General features: G+C 37.9%; 1 protein-coding gene across 1 annotated transcript in view; it reads right to left on the bottom strand.

Moving 5' to 3' along the window:
* Window positions 1-20,629, bottom strand: part of parp8 (poly (ADP-ribose) polymerase family, member 8) — a 33,892-nt gene that overhangs the window by 2,761 nt on the left and 10,502 nt on the right. The window contains exons 3-23 of the mRNA XM_056745471.1: window positions 16,468-16,505; window positions 15,425-15,514; window positions 14,670-14,740; window positions 14,376-14,444; window positions 12,736-12,830; window positions 9,072-9,132; window positions 8,628-8,718; window positions 7,658-7,724; window positions 7,441-7,569; window positions 5,159-5,741; window positions 4,655-4,708; window positions 4,113-4,208; window positions 3,586-3,678; window positions 3,184-3,309; window positions 3,014-3,079; window positions 2,797-2,864; window positions 2,571-2,619; window positions 1,895-2,007; window positions 1,399-1,471; window positions 811-880; window positions 654-727 (exon numbers count right to left, since the gene is read on the bottom strand). Coding sequence (XP_056601449.1) covers window positions 654-727; window positions 811-880; window positions 1,399-1,471; window positions 1,895-2,007; window positions 2,571-2,619; window positions 2,797-2,864; window positions 3,014-3,079; window positions 3,184-3,309; window positions 3,586-3,678; window positions 4,113-4,208; window positions 4,655-4,708; window positions 5,159-5,741; window positions 7,441-7,569; window positions 7,658-7,724; window positions 8,628-8,718; window positions 9,072-9,132; window positions 12,736-12,830; window positions 14,376-14,444; window positions 14,670-14,740; window positions 15,425-15,514; window positions 16,468-16,505 — 2,176 coding nt within the window. The remainder of the gene's footprint in view (window positions 1-653; window positions 728-810; window positions 881-1,398; window positions 1,472-1,894; window positions 2,008-2,570; window positions 2,620-2,796; window positions 2,865-3,013; window positions 3,080-3,183; window positions 3,310-3,585; window positions 3,679-4,112; window positions 4,209-4,654; window positions 4,709-5,158; window positions 5,742-7,440; window positions 7,570-7,657; window positions 7,725-8,627; window positions 8,719-9,071; window positions 9,133-12,735; window positions 12,831-14,375; window positions 14,445-14,669; window positions 14,741-15,424; window positions 15,515-16,467; window positions 16,506-20,629) is intronic.

Here is a 20,629-nt window from a genome sequence, read left to right as displayed (position 1 = left end):
TTCGGGTGCTGGGTGATATCCATAAGTTACCGGGAGTCTCCCATTTGTTTAACATATATCATGGAGGCTCTCGCAACATTTGAGACCCGCGATCGCGGTGATCTTTTGTCTGGTTCTCGATCACGGGTCTCAAATGCTGACAGGTGCGGTCACAAATCATTAAACACCATACAATTATACAAACTATGTGCAAAGCCTTGACATCACATCCGGGATATAAGTCATTAAATTTGAGTAACTTGTTCCTGTGCGATTGCTTCACATTAAATACTGGAGTGGGGAGGTCATTTATAAATCACAGGCGGTCTCCAGATAATACTCATGGCGTGCGAAAACAGTGAATGGTGCTCACGTGTAACCTAATGTTACGTCTCTAACCAAATTCACAGAAGGCTCCAACTATGCAAACTGCTACTCAAAGCAGTGGGCGTTAACCTATAAAGTCTTTAATGTAGCATGTCCATTAAAACTAAGCGTTTGCAGAGCTGGCCTTAAAACCCTTGTAGAAAATAGCCTATTACTTATTGATTTTGATGCGAACGTCATAAGTGGACCTCATATATCAGTATAAAACAATAAACAAGTACAGTTCATGAGCCCTTTAAGAAATGTATAATTGCATCTATTATGTCATGTCAGGAGATGAAAGATACCTGCAAATGAATACTGGACTTATTGGCAGCGGTTTCATCTTTTGAAGCAACTTTCTGCTGTTTTTTATTCATCCCTATTCAAAAAAACCATACAATGTCAAAAAATACATACAAGTAAATGGATTAAGGCTTTTAATGTACTATATGGTATGAAGACCTGAGTAGCCAAAGGATATGCTTGATAATGGACTGAGATAGATTCCAATGCCATAGATAGCGCCGTGGAGCTGAAAAAAACAATGTTTTTATTTGGTATGGAATTACTCAACTAATTTCAGAGATTTTTTGTTTTATTTTGCTAAAACGTCAGTTTTAAGGCTCTGCAAAGTTGGATCATCTTGTAATTAATAAACCTTTTACTGAAAAAAATCCCAAACATTAGGACATTTCACATATACGGTATTTGGTTCCCACTCGCATATACAGTATTTACAAAAATATGCATCGTAGTGTTCTAAATATATATAGATGTATACTATACACACAGTAACGTATTAGGCATGAATATATCATTACATCTTTAGATGGATCAAACAAAGATTTTTTTGTTTAATTAGATATTAACAGTAAAATATGAACTAATATTTATATTAACACATCCACAATTTAATTAAATACAAAATATATTTCATAAAAATATGTTTTTAAAAATTAAACATTTTTAACTTCAACAACTTTCATAATTTGTCACTTAAAAAACTTGGGCTATAGAAACAATATGCATACTCTTTCAAGTACTGAATACCTGAAGCCTTGTGTTTGATGCCACGACCAAACCATTTCTCAGAATGGAGTGCCAGTTTTCTATGTGTGATCCACTGTGAGTAAAATAAAATCAATTAGTCAGTTTTCTTCACAGAATTCAAAACAATCAATACAGAGTCTGGTGTTTTGAATCAATAAATGGCTGTACATCTGTACAACTCTGGTTTTGTTTTTATTTGTAATAACAGTTTACAATCTTGCACAAATTTTCACCCGTATTGTTTGTCTATAACATCATCCATGATATCATATTGTATTGGATTCTCTATTGGTTCTTGGCCAGAATAAGTGACTTAGTGGTACAGATTTTGTGCTAGTAGTCAAAAGCTCTATTTTGTGTGTCCACTGTGCAGTTCTACCATTATATCATTTTTTTGTTTAAAACCAGCAACAACTACAAGAATCTTGTCATATAAAAGGGAACTAGAGGTTTTAATCTTCTTTCATCTATATTAGCTGTTTAATATGTAACCTACTGGAAGGCAAAGGTACTCCCGAAGAGGCCTTTAGCAGCTCGAAAGTTGGATTCTTTGGCAGGTGGACTGCTGAGCAGGAGGAATTGGTGGGGTGTGTGCATGAACTTCAGTTGCTGTTGTGATAGAAACGAGATATAAGTACATATTCTTGAGACATTAAAGTGATACTTCACACAAAAATAAAAATTCTGTCATCATTTACTCACCTTCGAGTTGTTCCAAATCTGTATAAATGTATTTGTTCTGATGAACACAGAGAAAGATATTTGGAAGAATGCTTACAACCAGACAGATTATGCCCTCCATCGACTACCATAGTAGGAAAAAATTCAATGGTAGTCAAAAGAGCCCCAGAACTGTTTGCTGTCCTACATTCTTCAAAATTACTTATTTTCGTTTCAACAGAACAAATAAACTTATTAAATATTTGTTCCTACTAAGTGAAAGAAATGTATACAGATTTGAAACAACTCAAAGGTGAGTACACGATGACAGAAGTATCACTTTAAGCCATCATTTTTTATATTTTCTATTAGATTCAAAGTTCTGTCTCTATAATCACTACATTTTTAATTCTGTTCATCTTCATCATCTTAACCTGGACGACTAGAATAGACCTCAGAAACTCATTTTCTTTCTATTTTCTTATAGAAATCAAAAAAGATCAAAGACTTACTCTAGTAACAGTAAGCTTCACTATGTGTGACCTGTTACTGGATATCACCCTGTAAAGAAAAGTATCTTCATCAAGCATGTCATATCCCCCACAACCTCTGACAGAGGATTGTCTTTATCAAATAATAGTGCATCATAAGCTTACACTGACCGACAAATGTACAGTGTGTAATGCTACTGTGATATTAACAGATCCCTAAACGATAGATAATGTTATTGTGTCATACCACTGCAGCAGTGGATGAGCCAGTGGATCGTGCTTGTCCATTTGCCTCTTTATCTCCAAGTACGGAGCCTGTGCAGCAGAAATGTTAATGGTCAACATTTTCAGTCATTCTGATGAGGCTAATATATTATATCTATAATACTGGTTTAGTTCCTTGTCAACATACATACATTTTCACACTTCAGCTTTCAAACAATAAAAAAGAAAAAGTTGATTACCTGTGTCATTTCTCTGATCGATGCGATACTGTCAAGAGCTCTCATCAATCGATCATAGTCCTTTTTCTGAAAGAAAATCCGATAATGAATGTTGCATATATTCACATTACACTAATGAGTTAATGCAAATTTGATGTTAAATATTCTTTGTGAGATAAATGAAGAAGTACCCTGGGGTTGAAGGCAAGTGCTTGTGAGTCATTAGGATCCACCACAGAGGGATATGGCTCAAAAATGACAACTTTCCTTGGAGACTCCAGTGCAGATCGGCACATGGAGACCAGTAGGTCTACTACCTGCCATTACAAATAGAGACAATTTAATTTGTTACAGAATGACTTGATGCCGAATCAGATTTAAAACCTTGATTCGATACATTTGGTTAAAACTTAAAGAGAATAAATGTGTCAATTAATTTCATGTTCAAACCAAGCTCTGCAATACACCGTGTCAACACCACATCCAGTGTGGACACAATTTTAATTTAAAATGGGTTCTAATGCATTCTATTGTCTTTTGTCAAGCCGTGCCTATAGACACGGTGCAAGAATGACTGAAAGCAAGTTGTATACCTGAGCACCAGTGGCAATCTCATCGGCAGCCTCATTCATGACCCCTAGCGTTTGGAAGGCGAATACACACAACTCTCTCTCACACACCGTGGGCTGCAAAAACACAACATTTGACAATATTTGCCACTAATAAACTAATTCATAAACATTTATAAATGTGCTTCTTTGTGCGGCATTTCTTTTACAAAGAGGAATTGGTTATTAAACAAGCACATCAAAAGTCAGTGGTCAAAAATGTCACATAGTTGAGCTTAATGATTTATTTTATTAATGATTAATGGTTTATTTGAGCTGTTGGATTTTCTTTTTTTTACTTTAACCCTTATAAGGATGTAAAGTAACATGCAATTTTATGTTTCAAACAGAGATGGCAATATAGAGGCATCCCTATATATTGGAGCTTTTCTTAAAAGAAAAAGTGTTTAAAAGTATTACATTAAGTTGGAAACACATAAGAGGCGTCTTTGTTAAATACGTTCAGTGTAAAGAGCATTGACACAGTTTCAGACGTGCTAGTAAAGACTTACTCTGAGCATTGGTCCATTTTGGAACACGTGAGGTTCATCACAGACCACACAGAACTCGTTCAGTACAGGGATACGCTGTTCTGCGTACTCTATAGTCTGCATTTAAAAGAAGTGAAGATATATAGAGTACTGTAATGCAGTACTGCAAAGCAACTCCAACAATAACACACAAATGCAAGAAAAGTCCCCCCCAAATGTTCACCCCCATGTCATTTCACCAATATGTATATTTTTAATATTAGATATTTAGAAAGCCGATATGACTTGTGTGCCAGAAGTCACATTATACTTTAGCTTAGTAAGAAACATAAAAAGTAGTCATGTGAAATACTTTTATGCAACTTATTGTTTTTTGTGTGATTGGATGGTCCCTATATTTTTAATGACTGAGTTTGTACATCTTGGATGGCATGAGTGATAAATAATGAATATTTGTATTTTCTGGGTAAACTATTTCTTTAAATACATGAATGAATAAAGTCCATAATACTGTTCGATTAATGAGGTAACAGCATGAGGAAGTATAGAACTATAGATTTTACCTGCACAAGGAAGCCTCTGTCTCTGACTGGAATGGATTTGGCTCCAAAGTTTGGCTACTCAAGAAAACAGAAAAATGTGTGAACTCCCTCTTAACTGAAAACACAAAATAGTTTCCAACCCCTAAAGCTAAAAATTAAACTGTCGGCACAAATTTCTGTGTCTGAAACTCTCATCTATGCCTGGTCAGAGAAATAACCAATTTACTCAAATTTTCACTTTAAATCTGCAGTGCCACTTTCAGCGGCAATAATGAGATTTCTAACAGGTTTCCCAATAGCCCCCTCATCTACCATTTGTAAACATCCAAACGGCTTTCTTCGAGATGTCTTATAGAATCTAAGAAAGCATTTTATATATATAAAGTTACACACGTTAAATAAATGTTCTTATTACAAACCACAAATAATCATGTGTTCTTGATCTTATTAGGCCACAGCAAATAGCCAATCCCAATAAGCATGTCTATAAGAACCTCATCACTAGTATTTTCAGAGACTCATCACCTGAGGTGTGGAAGAGAGTGATGGGGCCAGGATGCCGATTAGCCCTGAGGTAAGGGAGAGCCGTCTGCTCTCTGTGACAGGCTCTTTAAAGATGTCTGTTTTGCCTATCTTGGTGCTGCTGGAGTAAGACCTGCTGAGCAGACGGTGGTGGTGCTTCAAGCCGTCCAGCTCTTCAGTCTGAACGCTGCCCGAGCAAGAGCGACTCAGGAGCCGGTTGGGCTTCAAAGCACCGCCATCGTTGCTGCCCGCAGCGTGTTCGCTGCGAGGCTCCGGCGCACTCGCCCGTGGCGACAATTTGTGAGGCCGCAGCGGGGGGCAGTCCTCCGGTTTCACGGCAGTCGAGCAGGGCCTCTGCAGCAGCCGGTGTGGCTGTTTGAGGGGCTGATGTTGCTCCATACGTGGGTCGCTGGAGATGGAGTGGCTCAGCTGCTTGTGGGACTTGCTGACGCAGCTGTCCATTTCTGGCTTCACCGTGCTGGAACACGTTCGCCGCAACAGACGGTGGGATTTTGACACACCATCCTGCTCGGGTTTGAGCTTCTTTTTGCTTTTCACGCAGCCTGGAGGAGGGTAGCTGGGGGATCTGAGTTTGCAAAAGCCCGGCAGATTAATCAAACAATGGAACACAAGAGGATGTTGTGCAATTATACTTGTGCAAATCTTGCACTTTCCAGACGCCTCATTGGCTGATTTACATGATTACATTTTTCAACTTGAAGTCTTAATAGTTCACAGTGGGAATGTATATTACTCATGCTCATTAGCTACTGTATGCTGTGATTTTGAGATTTAATGGGAAACAAAGCATTAATCAGTGTTGACAAGTTGCTTTATCGGTTATTCTTTATAAATGAGAGGATGAGATATCCTCTTTCACCAATTTGAATTTGAATTAACATGCATGTACTGTACATACATACAAGTACCCGCTGCTGTCCTTCTAAACCTTGTATCGCCACGTTTTGTAATGTTTTTGCCATAAGTCATTATTTTTAGTCACCCTTAATGTTTGACACTGGGTTGTGCAAATATCTAAAAGATAAAAAGTATCTTTCAAAAGTGCTTGTCAACTTTGGCAGACAGTATTTAATCATTTAAAGGGGGGAAGTTTTTTAATACATTACCTGAATAACAGTGATTTCGGACATACAAGGTTTCGTAAAGACAGAAGTGATACCGTAAAAATCGCACACTTTTCATTTTTTTTATTTCTGGCAGAACTGCAAGCCATAATTGAATTTGACCAATTAAATTAACTTTTATAATGAAGAATGATTATGATTTTACTATAAGTGACATGGTCTTACAGATTACATTTTTTAGAAAGGTTTTATGCAGAAAATAACAAAATCACAGAAAATGACTTTGCTGGGTTTTTACTAGCCGGGTCATAAATTCAACCTTATTGCGCCTCTCCACTGCATAGTATGGTACCGGACACCGTGTGCTTACCAAACGCGATGTGACTCTACGACACGTGATGAAAGGTATCTTTTCCGTATTAATCAGAGGTTTTGCCCTAACCGGCTGTGACAGCGCTGCGCCACGAGCAATGGACATTTCTGTTTTCTGAGAGGTCACGGCTGACAGCTCCGTCCACACAACGATCTCATTCAATCCAAGGACAGGCTATATACGTTTGATTACACACGTTTAGATTCAGAAATTATAGCATAACGTCCTGTGAGACAACACAGAAGTCATGAGAACAGGACGCATCTCTATATGTGCACTCTTCAGAGAAAAACTGATGTGATTGGCTGTGTTTTGTGATTGATTGTTGTGTCCCGCCCCTTCTCCGCCTATGGTATGGACAGTCATTTGCTAATGGCAGAAATCACATTGCATCACGTGTGATTAGGACGCTGTGTAATACTTTTTTAGTACAACATTGGTTCAGGTTCCAAGCGCACCGTACTGATACCAAAATGTGACCCACAGGTCACTCAACACAGTCTCAAGGGAATTTGTGACATTTTGACCTATTCATTCGTGTTCGTTAAATGAATTTCCCCCTTTTTTCGTGTCGGTCAGCACGATTCTTTACATATTTTAATACGTAGTATCTCTCATATGTTTAAATATACATCAACGCAATCTGCTCGGAAATCATACCTATTTTACAAGGTGGCTCATTCTTTTGAATTCCGCCTTTTGAAAAGCGCCATTATTCCTGAATTAAAAAGATCTTCAAATGGGAAAGATCAATAAAAGTTTTATTCAAACCTCAGACTAAGATTAGCCTGTATGTGCTAAAGCGTCCAATAGTTTTTTGCTCTTACCTGCGCAGATTGGAAAAAATGTGCAGCGGAGACTTCACCTTCTTCTCGCTTTGCTTTTTGCTGTGTGGGCTGATTATTTTATCTTTGCTCTGACACTTCCATTGCTGTGTGACAAAGGTTTGCATTATCCTACAGAGATAAAACATACTTATGAATGACACTATACAATTCAACATTGCAGTATGAAACAACACTATATTTTATTCTGGTTTATTACTTTTTCAGTTGATGTCCCAGTCCAAATCTGTCTTTTGAATACCCTTGAAACACATCCACAGTGGGAACTGGAAGAAGATGTCAATGTGATTAAAAGAAGGCCTATCTCAACAAAGTGCCTAGTGTAATAACTTGGGGATATTATGAATCGTTTCAAAACATTTTAGAATGCGCTATCGAAGCATTTTAGCAAATTTCAAAACATTGGGACAAGAGGTCACTTTGAACATGAGCCACTTATGATGAGCGATATCTTGGCAGGAGCTTTATAGCCTTGTTCAAGAGACTTGTCTCTGTTTCTTTTGTGATTTGAACTGAAGTGCCTTATGTCCTTGAGGCATGTAATTTGGATCAAATCTTCAATCAACAAAGATAGCTTGCTAAAAGAAATGTCAACAGTGAAGGGACACTCAAGTCGTCTACTGAAAGGAACACAGGTCATGAACACATTCATGAACTTTTTGTGTATTTGTGCAGAAGAAAGACCAGCAGACACATACAGTAAACCTCACCTAACAAGCCAAATTAGACCAACTACATTGCCAGCGAAGGTTGGAAGGCTATGTGCATCAAAAAAAAATGTGCATCAATGTTGTTCTTGGAATTTTATCATTTTTAATATGTACATTAATTTAATTCTAGGTAAACATGCACAGCTTCAACTAAAATATTGTGCTCCAGACAATGTAAGTATGTATTGTAGTTTAGAATTATGTCTGGATCAGCTAAAATAAATAAATTCAGGTAACCCTTAAAAGAAAAAAAAAAAAACTAAATAATTTGTTTGAGCTATTGGTGTATCAGTGAAGTGTAATGACATTTGTAGCAATAATTTTTTCGAGAGTTGGCAATTGCATTTAGGGTCGTATATTACATGTGCATACTGTTGGTATAAATTCAATTGAATCTGTTTATATGATGAATATTTCATTACTGGACGTGTTTGCGTGTATTTGTGTGTGTGATCTAACCTGGTCCATTGAGATACTGTGTAAGCGAGCAGTGAAGCCGCACAATAACGGGTTCACTCCTGATCACATCCCATGCAAGTGCAATCTCCTCCTTTAAACAAACACTGCATTTCAGTTTCTTCAAAGTTGATATAACTACATTCATTCATTCTATACGTGTTATTTGTGACCCAGTCAGTGAAAACCCAGCTAAAGTCATTTTTGTAAATGACTGTTTTTTTACATATAATCAGCCTATATAATTTAAAGAACATTCTTTGAACACATACAATGGCAAAGATTGAAATCATAGTGGTGGATGGTGGAAATGAAACTAAGATGCTCATTTTGTGACTTTAGCATTGTTTTCGCAGACTGGGTCATAAATTACTTTATACTGGTATATACTGCTTTCCACAAGTCTTTATCAAATATGTTTTGTAACACAATGCAAGAGTTACTTACATCTAGGAAACTGACATCTATGTGTAGGTCGATGTCCACGTCATCAATTGCACCATATTCCCTACATTGTAAACAAAGCACTTCCAGACTTGGTGATTATGATATGTCATCCTTTACTATTTAAAGGGGTCATATGACACAGCTAAAACAAATATTTTCGTTTGTTTTAGATGTGATGCAATGTGTATACACGATTTAAGGTAAAAAAAATGTTGTATTTTACACGCACTGTGCATGTTTGTATGTCCTCTTTGCCCCGCCTCTCTGAAACGCACAGATTTTTTACAAAGCTCATCTCTCTGAAAAGCGAGGTGTGATATGATTGGCCAGTTAACCAGTGTGTACTGATTGGTCGAATACTGCAATGGTCTGACGGAAATGTGACGCCTCTTGCTTTGGAACCTGATGTTCCAAATATGGTAATTGTACCGACAGGTACGCCCACCTTACTTGTGGGAGTGTAGTTACACGAGGCGTTTCAGGTCTGGGTGGGCATTCGCTTGTAGATCATCCTTTGTTCCAACTACTTAAACCAAAAATACAAAATTCTGTCATTTATTCACCCTCGGGTTGTTCAAAATCTGTATAAAATGTCTTTGTTCTGATGAACACAGAGAAATATATTTCTAAGAATGCTTGTAATAAAACAGATTGCCACCATCGACTACCATAATAGGCAAAATTGACAATGGTAGTCAAAAGTGCCCCAGAACTGTTTGCTTTCCTACATTCTTCCAAATATACTCATTTAACAGAACAAAGAAATTTACAAAGAAATGTCTCCTACTAAGGTTGTCAATGGTGGCCAAGAACTATTTGGTTACAAGCATTCTTCCAAATATCTTTCAATGCGTTCATCAGAACAAAGAAATTTATACTGATTTAGAACAACTCAAGGGTGGCCAAATGATGACATAATTGTTATTTTCGGGTGAACCGTTTCTTTAAATTGTTTCGGCATTCCAATAAATTCCAGTTCCACCCCATGAATCAACAAAAGCCAGCGACTCAAAGCGTTTAGTGGGAAATGTCCTGGAGTTATTAAAAAGGCCTCAGTGAACCTGCTCAAGCTAGTCATGCAGAGACTGCCGCAAAAACCAGCACAGGTCATTTTTCAAGCAGAACGCAGAGCAAACTACTCAAAATAGCTTTCAGTCCATGACTCAGGGCTAATGCATCAAAGATCACACGCGAGACTAAATATCAAATACAACATTACGCTGCTGTAAATAGAATAATTTTCACCATTCGCTCGATTGACTGTCTGCTGTTATCAACTTGCATATAAACTTGTAAAGGGGTGAGCTTTTAATAACTGTCCTCATATAGAACAGCATTTGCTTAGCCAGATTTCGCAAGATGACTCGCATTCTTGTTGACAATTTGTCTCGAGTGCTTTTTACGACTTTCACATGCACAGTCTGGACGTTTTCGCAACTGCGTGCACATGTTTGGCTTTCAAAAGAAGAAAATCCTTATCCACAGCAGTCTTAAAAGCAGCAGTTTAAAATCTGCTCCGACGCTGATGGCCGAGCAGATTAGTAAATAACCTATTACAACACAGCCATCAGCAGATCATTGTACTGCTGTAATAGAGCTGAAATGACTTTGAATCTCACACACAGTGCTTCAGTTGATCACTGAGCATGAACTCAAATCACAGGTTGGTGAGATGGAGAACTGGCTTGGAGGGAGAACGTCCTTGAGTGGGTTAACTGTGCCAGAACACAAAAGAACAATTGCTCACAGTGTCATTTCCCATAAAGCGCTGCTCAGATGGGAAAAATAAGAAAGTGTTCCAATGCAATGTTTGCACTTTTATTGACATCGTGCTTCTTCTTATTGAATGTTTTTTATTAAAGGGATACTCCACCCAAGAGTGAAAATTCTGTCATGAATTATTCCCCAACCTGCATACATTAGTTTGTTCTGTTGAACAAAAAGAAAGATATTTGGAAGAATATTAGGAACTGACTTTTTTGGGACATCATTGACTACGATAGTAGGAAAACTTAACGTTACAGTAGTCAAAGGTGCCCTAAAACTGTTTGCTTTCCTAAATTCTTTAAAGTATATCATTTTGTGTTCAACCGGACAAAAAAAATGATATTGATGAAAGAAAAAAAATCCTACTGTGGTAGTCGTGATAGGTTTCATTTTGGTGTCCAATTTTTTAAAGCAATAGATGTTTTTTGGGTGTGAGAAATACTAGATATTTAAAACTAACTGTTATCTTAGAAAGAATAAACCAAGCATAAACTACAGTAAATAATGTTATTTCACAGGAGTGATCTTGACCTGTTTAAAGTAACTACATAAGTGCCCATAAGTGATTTCCAACTTTAAACAATTAATGTCTTCGCTATTAATTCAAATACCAAAATTATTTAATAATACTAAAATGCATGTGAAAAGTTTAGCTCAAAAGAGAGACGAATTGACACAGATAAACCTGTAGTCAAAGTTTGCTTTATTTCCTATACGATTTGTTTTTAATAATACCACTATTTCCTGATACGCCATAGTTCCCATATAATTTTGTTCAAGAAAAACCTTAAAAATGTTGTGTTTTATCCATTATGTACATACACCTCATATTATGAGGGGGATTAAAAGCAAACATTGTAAAAAAATATGCCACCCAGACATCAGTTGTGGCCACTACTAACCCTTACCTAACCAAAAATAAAATTTATACAATAATGTCCTCATTTTAAACTCATTTTAAAATCTTAAATAATCATCAATTCATTTGAGTAAACCAAAAACACAAAACAGCTTATTTAATATTTAGTTAATGGCTGGAATACACTACATGACTTTTAAAATCTGAACAGATCTTTAAAGAACTAAATAACATACTTTATGATAACTAACTGATCAAATCTGCAGACTGGTACAGACTTTCCGCTTTAAATTCCGACTGAACAAAAAACTTGTAGTGTATTCTAGCCATAAAGGGGTCATTTGATTTGGCTAAAATGAATATTATTGTTTGCTTTAGATGTAATATAATGTGTATACTCGATTTAAGGTTAAAAAACGCTGTATTTTCCACATGCCGTGAATGTTGGATCTCCTCTTTGCTCCGCCTCTCTGAAACGCGCTGATCTTTTATAAAGCTCATTGCTCTGAAAAGCGAGGTGTGCTATGATTGTCAAGGTCATTACTGCGTAGTGATTGGTCGAATAATGCACGGATATGTAACGCCTCTTACCATATTCGGAACATCAGGCTAGCTGACGACGGTACAATGAGATTTACAAGACCTCATACCACAAAGTGACGTACATGCGTGGGGGTGTGGTTACACGAGGCGTTTCAGGTGGGTCTGGGTGAGCATTCGCTTTTAGAAAGAATGCATTTTTGTTCCGACACTTAAATTTTTGCAATCTTACTTGTCTTATACATACAAGGGCAACACACCAAAGACACAGAAAAACACATATTTCCGCCATATGACACCTTTAAGTCTCCTATCTGCCAAACAACATTGTCTGACTCTTTGTTAAAAAAGTTTCAGGCTCTAATTTGAACTACGCTTATGAAAAGTTCCTGCTATGTATATTACTCAGCAAAATCACACCCCTGTGTAAGAACAGTTTCATCAAGCGTAATGTTCTCACAATGATTTGGAAAAAAAAGCGAGAGAACAGTCAGGTACCTGAGAGATACTGCATGATGGCCATATAAGTCCCTCACGGCTGCCAAATCGGCCTCCAGCTGGGGGTGTTTGTGAAGCTCTCCATCATAATTTACCTGCCCACACAAACACACAGGGTCAAAGAGTGACAAGCATGGCCCGGGGTTGTAGACAGGAGCACCGGTGCATTCATTTAGATTAAACACAGGGACACTTGAACAAGGTCTGAGGACTTGACTTAGTCTTTGGCAAGCTTAAAGAGCACTTCGCTACTTCTGATTTGTGCTACCTTGAGGTTTCAAATGTTCATTTCTATTGGCTGACCAATGAGTCTTTAATCAGTATAAGATCAAGAACACTTCAAACAAGACATCAGACATCAATCATCATGTAATTTTTGTACTGTTGATGAGCGTTGTGAGGTTGATTTCCCAAGAGAACCATGAGTACAATTTATTCAAACCTAGGCGTTGCGTGTGATAAAAGGAATAGTGAATGAAATAAGAAATTATATTGTGTATGAATTTGAGATTCAGTCTTAATTATAATAGAATTGTATAAAATACACTATAAATGTCAATGTATTACACTTTTTTACACAAATATGTCTTACAGTGAAGATGTAAATTTCAGTCCTTGGATAAACCCTATGGAAGCCTCTACCGAAGACTTGTGGGCTGCTAGTCTTTGGAAATCGAGTGTTCTCAGAATGGCAAAGGATGTGAAAATTGCAATTGGCCACATTACAGTGAGCAAGAGCCAGTGGGCATTGACAGTCCAGCGCGAGCATTAGGACATGCATCTTCATCAGCACCAGACTGCTCCTCACAGGCCACTCAAAGCTAAGTCTCTCAAATTTAACGTTCTCCGAAGAGTGATGGACTAATCATTAAACGATAAGAACGTTTTTTTATATTGGCTGCAAATTACTTCGAGTAAATTTACCATGAAATGAAAAGTCTCAAACCTAAGGTGCTATGAGTGTGGGGATGGATATACCTGGAAAACCAGAGGTGACATAGCAGTCACCATGTGAAGTGCAAAGTTGCAAGTGGCCTTGTTGAAGTGATAGTTCACCCCCAAAATGAAAATTCTGTCATCGTTTACTCTTGATATTTAAAACCAGTTTGACTTTCTTGTTTCTGCAGATGATAAAAGAAGATTTTTTGAAGAATAATGGCAGCACCCATGTACTTCTATTAAATGGACACAAAACTAATGCAAGTCAATGGGTAGCGCCATGGTTCAGTTACCAACATTCTACAAAATATCTGCAGAAGAAAGAAAGTCTTTGAAATGACAAGAGAGTGAGTGAATCATGAATCATTTTCGGATGACATATCCCTTTGAGTATACTGTATATCTATTTATATATCAGTATATATGGAAACCCTTTCTCTACTGAATGAAATATTCCAGGTTATTCCACCTTATAAGGTTTTGGAGAGAATGAGAGAATTTCCCAACAGTGAAGAGCTGTAATCTAGGCAAACTTCTGAAGAATCCCCCATAAAACGATTTTGATGTGTTTAACTTTGTTCTTTTGGTCACTATATAATCCTCTTACTTCCATTGGTGGTCCTGCTATCAGTTTATGACACAAAAACCTAGTACCACTAATACAGAAGTGCATTATAATACAGACATTCATCTGAACTTACCTGCCCAACATAGTAGAACTCCTCAGAATCATTGTCACCCTCTGAATCCTCCTCTATAGCATAATGGCACTAGAGACAAGCAAAGCACAATGACGCTTTAGTCCCCATTTATATTGTTTGACAAGCAATAAAACATACAGCATGTCACAGTATTTATAAAAAAACACTCATACCCCCATTCCACCAGAATGAACCGGGTGCTGGTTCGGAGCTGGTGCTTTGGATGTGAAAAAACTGGCTCCGAACCAGCACCGAAACTGCATTGGTGGAAAAGGGCTATCAGTAAATTCTTACCGGGTTTTTGTCAGTTTGAGGTTTTGGTTTAATATATGGACAGCCGGGCGTATCATTATTTATACGTAATTCTAAAAACAAAAAGAAAGCAATGAGATTACAGTAATATTTCAAACACGTGATCATTTCTGGCATATTTTGTGTGACAGCTCTGCATATGCAACACTTCTAAAAAGCTAGATTTACACACTGCAATGGTATAGTGCAAGGGGAAAAGTCAGGTCTGGACGGTGAAGCTGCTTATGTTTCGCGCCACCTCAGAGTTAAAATAAGGCACTGTTTATGTGGTGTCAGAAACAAGTCTGAAAAAATGTAAAACTGATAAGGTGTGCACATCCAGCTGACTTCGTGGTCCTTATGCACTGTGCCGGACTAAAAAATCTGAGGCATGATGAGCGTCTCATCTAATAAGAGTCTGGAGGAAATAAATCAAGACGGCTGCGGTTTTGCAACTTTGTTTTTGGCACGTGTGACTTGGCCTATGCTTAAAATAGGAGCAGAAGACATCCACTACTATTTTTTTCTCATGAGATCTAGCCGGGCTGTTCAATGCGCTCCAGATTGGAAAGTGGAGAACACACAAAACTGCAATACTGAGGCATTTAGATGATTACAAACAATTTAAACGTCTTCACAACATTTCTTAAACATGTAGTTAGATGTTCAATACTAATAATACTGTATCACGATTATTTTGTTTGGTTTTCTGTCGCTGGCTAGTTATTGAATTACAAGTATATAACAGAGACTCCCACCTGTTGCAATTCTGTGGAAAATTACTGGTATTGGATCCCTGGTGACTAATACTTCATCAACATTTTCAGAGTTGGACACAAATGTGTTATCTGTAACGACAGGAAAATAAGAACTAACAATATAATCAACGGCAGAATAAGACATGAAAATACAACATAACATAAATGATTAACAGAAATACTTAATAGCAAAGCGAGGTAAGTGCTAATGCTACGATTTCTGGGCAATCCACTATGTTCGTGTTAACACAGCCCATGGCATTCTGTCTGTGCAAAGCAAATTCCTCATTCTTATGCTAAGATGACTGTCTGCCACTATGTTGTTAATCAGGCTAGACTAAAGCTCCAGCAAACAGCATGTCTGCGTCTTCCCAATTTAGGGGGAAAACTCTTGTGTGTTGAAGCAAAACATCAAATGTCAAACTCAGATTTACAGAACAAGCAATACCACAGATTAAGAAGAAAATCCACTGGGGAATTTGACAAACTGTACATTTTAGTGTATTTATTGAGGATAAATACTTAAATAATAATAAGTGGGGAAAAGAATGCACCAACGCTACATAACGGTAAAAATCCAGTCTAATAACTGTGCCCATAAAACTCACTGAACTTCAAATTCAGTATTACATCGTCTTATGACCCTTAAGAGAAAAATAATGAACACTGTTTTCAGCTTTAACTATTGTGCCCCTGCAGTTTAAATTAAATGACAGAATAGGAGGAGAATGAGAATATAAAGCAGATGTTCTCATGCTGAGAGTGATGCAGTTTAGTTATCTTACTATCAACTTCAGTATCAGTTGTATCATCTGTCATTTTATTAGACAGCCTATATCATCTTTGGTATCAGACCAGTTTTACCGCTCAGAACGAATCACAAAGTGAATAAATGACAGTGGATGCTTATTGTAACATATGGAAAATGACTATCTTTCTGAGTAATGAAGTTGGTTCAGTCATGAGCAATGGTGAGAGTTGAGGGTATCCAAACTCTCCATCCACCCGTCTTTCATCCATTCATTCATTAGTTTGTGCATTACCTGGATAATCATCAGAGACGTGAACAGAGTAGGAGACCCTGAAAGAAACAAACATTGACTTTAGATGGATACACATGCAATGCTTTAAACTCCAAAAGAACTCCAAAGAATCAAAAAAAAAAATCAGCAAAAGTCGTTTGAATAGTAAATGTTCACATATTGTGACATTTAAACCATAGTTTCAATCTTTGTCAAATTAAATAAATTATCATTGTAGCTGACTTCTCAGTGTTCTAAATCTAAATGTGTCCTAGCCCTTCTTTATTAAACAGATCCATAATATTAATATTCATGGTAAGACTTTACAATAAGGTTGTATTTGTTCACACATTAGTAAATGCATTAACTGACATAAACTAACAATGAGCAATACAGTTTTCAGTATGTGGGTTGTTGACTTTTCTTTTTTACATGTGTTCTATGGTGTGGCAAAGCAAAATGTAGAAAACAAACTGTTAATATTACATTATTTTTAGGGCTGTCAACGATGAATCACATTCAGAATAAAAGTGTGTTTGCATAATATGTCTGTGTACTGTGCATATTCATTTTGTAATTCAAAAATAAATAAACTTTTATAAAAAAAAATGTTATTGATGAATATAAATAAAAACATCAAAATATTTCCTATGTACATGTATATTGTGTATATAAATGCCAAATTAACATGCCCAGTACGCAGACATACTGTATATTGACATTTTACAGTATATGATACTTTAATCACGATGAATCACGATTAAGCGTTTGACAGCCCAAATTGTTTTAAATTATGTATATTTATTTATCATATAAAATAGCATAAAAGAGATTTATAAACAACAACAAAAATCTAAATATGCTGTCACACCGTTGAACAAGTTGGCATATTAGTCTGTCAACTACCCATGTATGGACAGTTTCAACTAATGCATTCGCCTGGCCCCAAGTTAAATTCCGGTCTGTGTTTGGCTTTAATTACTTTTTTTATTTTTATTTTTATTTTTATCTTTATTAATATTATTTATATTAACATGTTATTGCATAGTATAAAATTAACTACGGAACAGTTATTGATTTTTTGCGGAGGTAGTAAAATTTGGCCTCATAAAATTTGTTTGTTTAAGCTTTAGTCTGTAATCCTGGCTTTCAAAACCATCACAGACTTCCACTACCTCCCTTACACATACTGCCCAACCAGAACCCTGTGATCAGCAAATGAGTGGGGTCTAGTAGTCCCTTCGCAGAGGGGCACAAAATCTCCCTCTCATACTACTTTTCTTCACAATTCAATCCGATCAGCTACATCGCTCACATCCTTCAAGAAACAACCTAAAATTCATCTTTTTCAGCAATACCTGACAGGAACATGCTATCTTCTACTTACAAAAAAGAATCCCTTTTTATCTACCAACAGGTATTGTCTTGCCTTGTGTAACCTGGTAACTCCTTATACCACTTCTTCTATTGCTACCTCTATGACTTAAGACTTGCTTTCTCACCTCTCGTAAGTCGCTTTGGATAAAAGCATCTGCTAGAAGCCTAAATGTGAATGTAATGTAAACGTTTGTGTTTTCATGCATAAAGTAATGTTAACAATTACAACATTCGATTTAAAACATTTTACTAGGATAAATAATTAAAAGGAACTAAAAAATCCCTTGTTTTGTTTCTAAACAGATCAAGTAATGGTTTATCAAAAAATTAAAACAAAGTATAATTGTGATTAAGTAAAAACTTCTTAAAACCCGTCTCTTCTGTGAATACTTGACAGACAAATGAGGGGAGAAAAAACCCTCTTTCGTTCTCTCAACAGGTATTGTTCTGGATTTTGTTGAAACTAGTAATTTGCTATTAACACATTTTGTATTATTGCTCCTGTATGACATATGGCTTTATTGCTCCCTGAACTCTCAGTAAGTCACTTTGGATAAAAGCGTCTCCTAAATGACTAAATGTAAATGTCTGGGTTATGTGCAGGAATACAGAGTTATGAAGACAGAAATCTGAAAACCAGCAAAACCTTTGAAAACAAAGAAGGCCTAATTAAAGGAAATGTTCTCACAGTTACGCAGATGAGCAGATGGAGTATATAGCTGAATTGCAAGTGCCAAAATGTTCTGTATGCGGCTTACAGAAGAGCCTATCAGGATCCTGAAGGGTGATGCTGACATGTCCCAAACACAAGTCTAAACGCTTAAGTAAAAGGTAATTAAGAAAAGTGTGGTCTCCATTTCACCCAATCAAGTAAATAAGGTTTAAAAAAAGAGTGTTGACAACAGGACACCGCCTTTTGCAAAGTACCCTGAATTAATGTAGAGATTAAGTGGCTTGCTAAAAAGCCTTATAGTTATTAGCCAGGAAATGAAGAAGATGATTTAAATTTCCACAATATTGGCTCATCTGGCATACAAGCATCCAGGTGACCTTTATGTTCTCCTGCTTTTGCTCCATTGTGCATTATGAAGAATTAACGGAGTCAATGACCTTATAGGGCTCTATATTATGGATTGTCTGATGCGATATAGTTTTGGGCCATCTGACAGAACTGTCACTCGCCCTATTGGGCCACTGCCATGTTACTACTCCCTACAACCATATGATGCTTTTATGTTTCGGAAACAAAACATTTGGATTTCGCTGATGTAATGCTTAATTCTCACAATATTGTGAACCAATGAAATGTGTCACCATTATATTATGATCTATCAGCATGGCTAACATTAATGAGAATGTGTTGAAAATATATCAATGACTTCAGTTGGAATAGGTTAAAAATGATAAAGAAATCAGTGATGTGATGAATATCGTCTTGGTTACGTATGTAACCTCAGTTCCCTGATGGAGGGAACGAGACGTTGTGTCGAGAACGACAGATGGGGTTCGCCCTTGAGAACCAATCAACTCTGACTACTATAGAAAAGGCCAATGAAATTTGGCGAATGCAATTTGCATGCCGGGCTCCGCCCCCGGAAATCCGGTATAAAAGGAGGCCGGCGTGCAGCATTCACTTACCTTTGTTCTGAAGAGCCTGAGACCTCTCAAACTGCAGCAGAATACGATACGTGTTCGTGGCATAAGGGACACAACGTCTCGTTCCCTCCATCAGGGAACTGAGGTTACATACGTAACCAAGACGTTCCCTTTCTGTCGGTCTCTCGACGTTGTGTCGAGAACGACAGATGGGGTTGCCTATGGAAAACGCCACAACGCTGTATCGCGTCACAATCTCTAGCGAAGCGACGGTAACAAGCCTGGGCGTGTCATCTCGAAGCTTTCGTGAGACTGTAACCTTCCAGTGTGGTGGTCGGGGGGTTCCAGAGCTTTCTTGGAGAAAGATGGGTACAGCCCTGACCGGTAACTTTCACGGACGGGGCCTTAGCTCTCTATAGGCGAGAGGCCGTCCAGATCAGTTTACACCGGGTAAGCGCGACTCTTAATCAGAGAAGCGCTACAGAGGCCACCTCCTACCCGTGGGGAGGAATATGGTGGATATAGGTATGGTCTCGTCCTTGGAGGAGAACGCATGGAACGTGCGGACTGAGTAGTTAACCGCGAGGTGGAGGCCCACCTGGGGAAGCTCATGGGTTACCAGGAGTGGGAACCATTCTCATGAGGATACATCAGACGGAACAGCCCACGGAGGGGGTGTTACAGACGTCCGGTAGCACTAGGTCCGGTTAGAGCTATCTGTGATAGCTCACATGGTATCCCGGCCTAAGGGGGAAGGCTGCTCTGCCCAGCCAGCCCCCAGGGGGTGCTTGTTTGGAGATGGATGGAATGCCTATTCTTAACCAGTGTCTGGGTAAGAAGGGAGGCTGATGAGGTACCAGTTTCTTAGCGATGTGTTCGGGTAAGAAGAAAAGGTAAATAGCACACTGACCCAACCTGTTAGAGGGTGGAAAGGTGCTTTCGCAGGCATACGCCCCCCCGGATGCCAGTCCTACATGTTGCCATGCAGGACGTGGGCTGACACCGGGTTTACGCGAAGGTTGTTAACCCTTGCGAAGGTGTTTTGGGCATAGCCCAACCCGCAGCTCTACAGATGTCTGCTAGAGAGGCGCTTCTGCCAGTGTCCAGGAGGTGGCTAAACTCCGTGTGGAGTGAGCCCTCACCGCCAATGGGCATGGGAGATTCTGAGATCGGAATGCCGTCGTAACGGCGTCCACGACCCAGTGCGCCA

Source organism: Triplophysa dalaica, chromosome 4, assembly GCF_015846415.1.
Source record: "Triplophysa dalaica isolate WHDGS20190420 chromosome 4, ASM1584641v1, whole genome shotgun sequence".
Taxonomy (NCBI): domain Eukaryota; kingdom Metazoa; phylum Chordata; class Actinopteri; order Cypriniformes; family Nemacheilidae; genus Triplophysa; species Triplophysa dalaica.
This window is presented reverse-complemented; position numbering and strand designations above follow the sequence as displayed.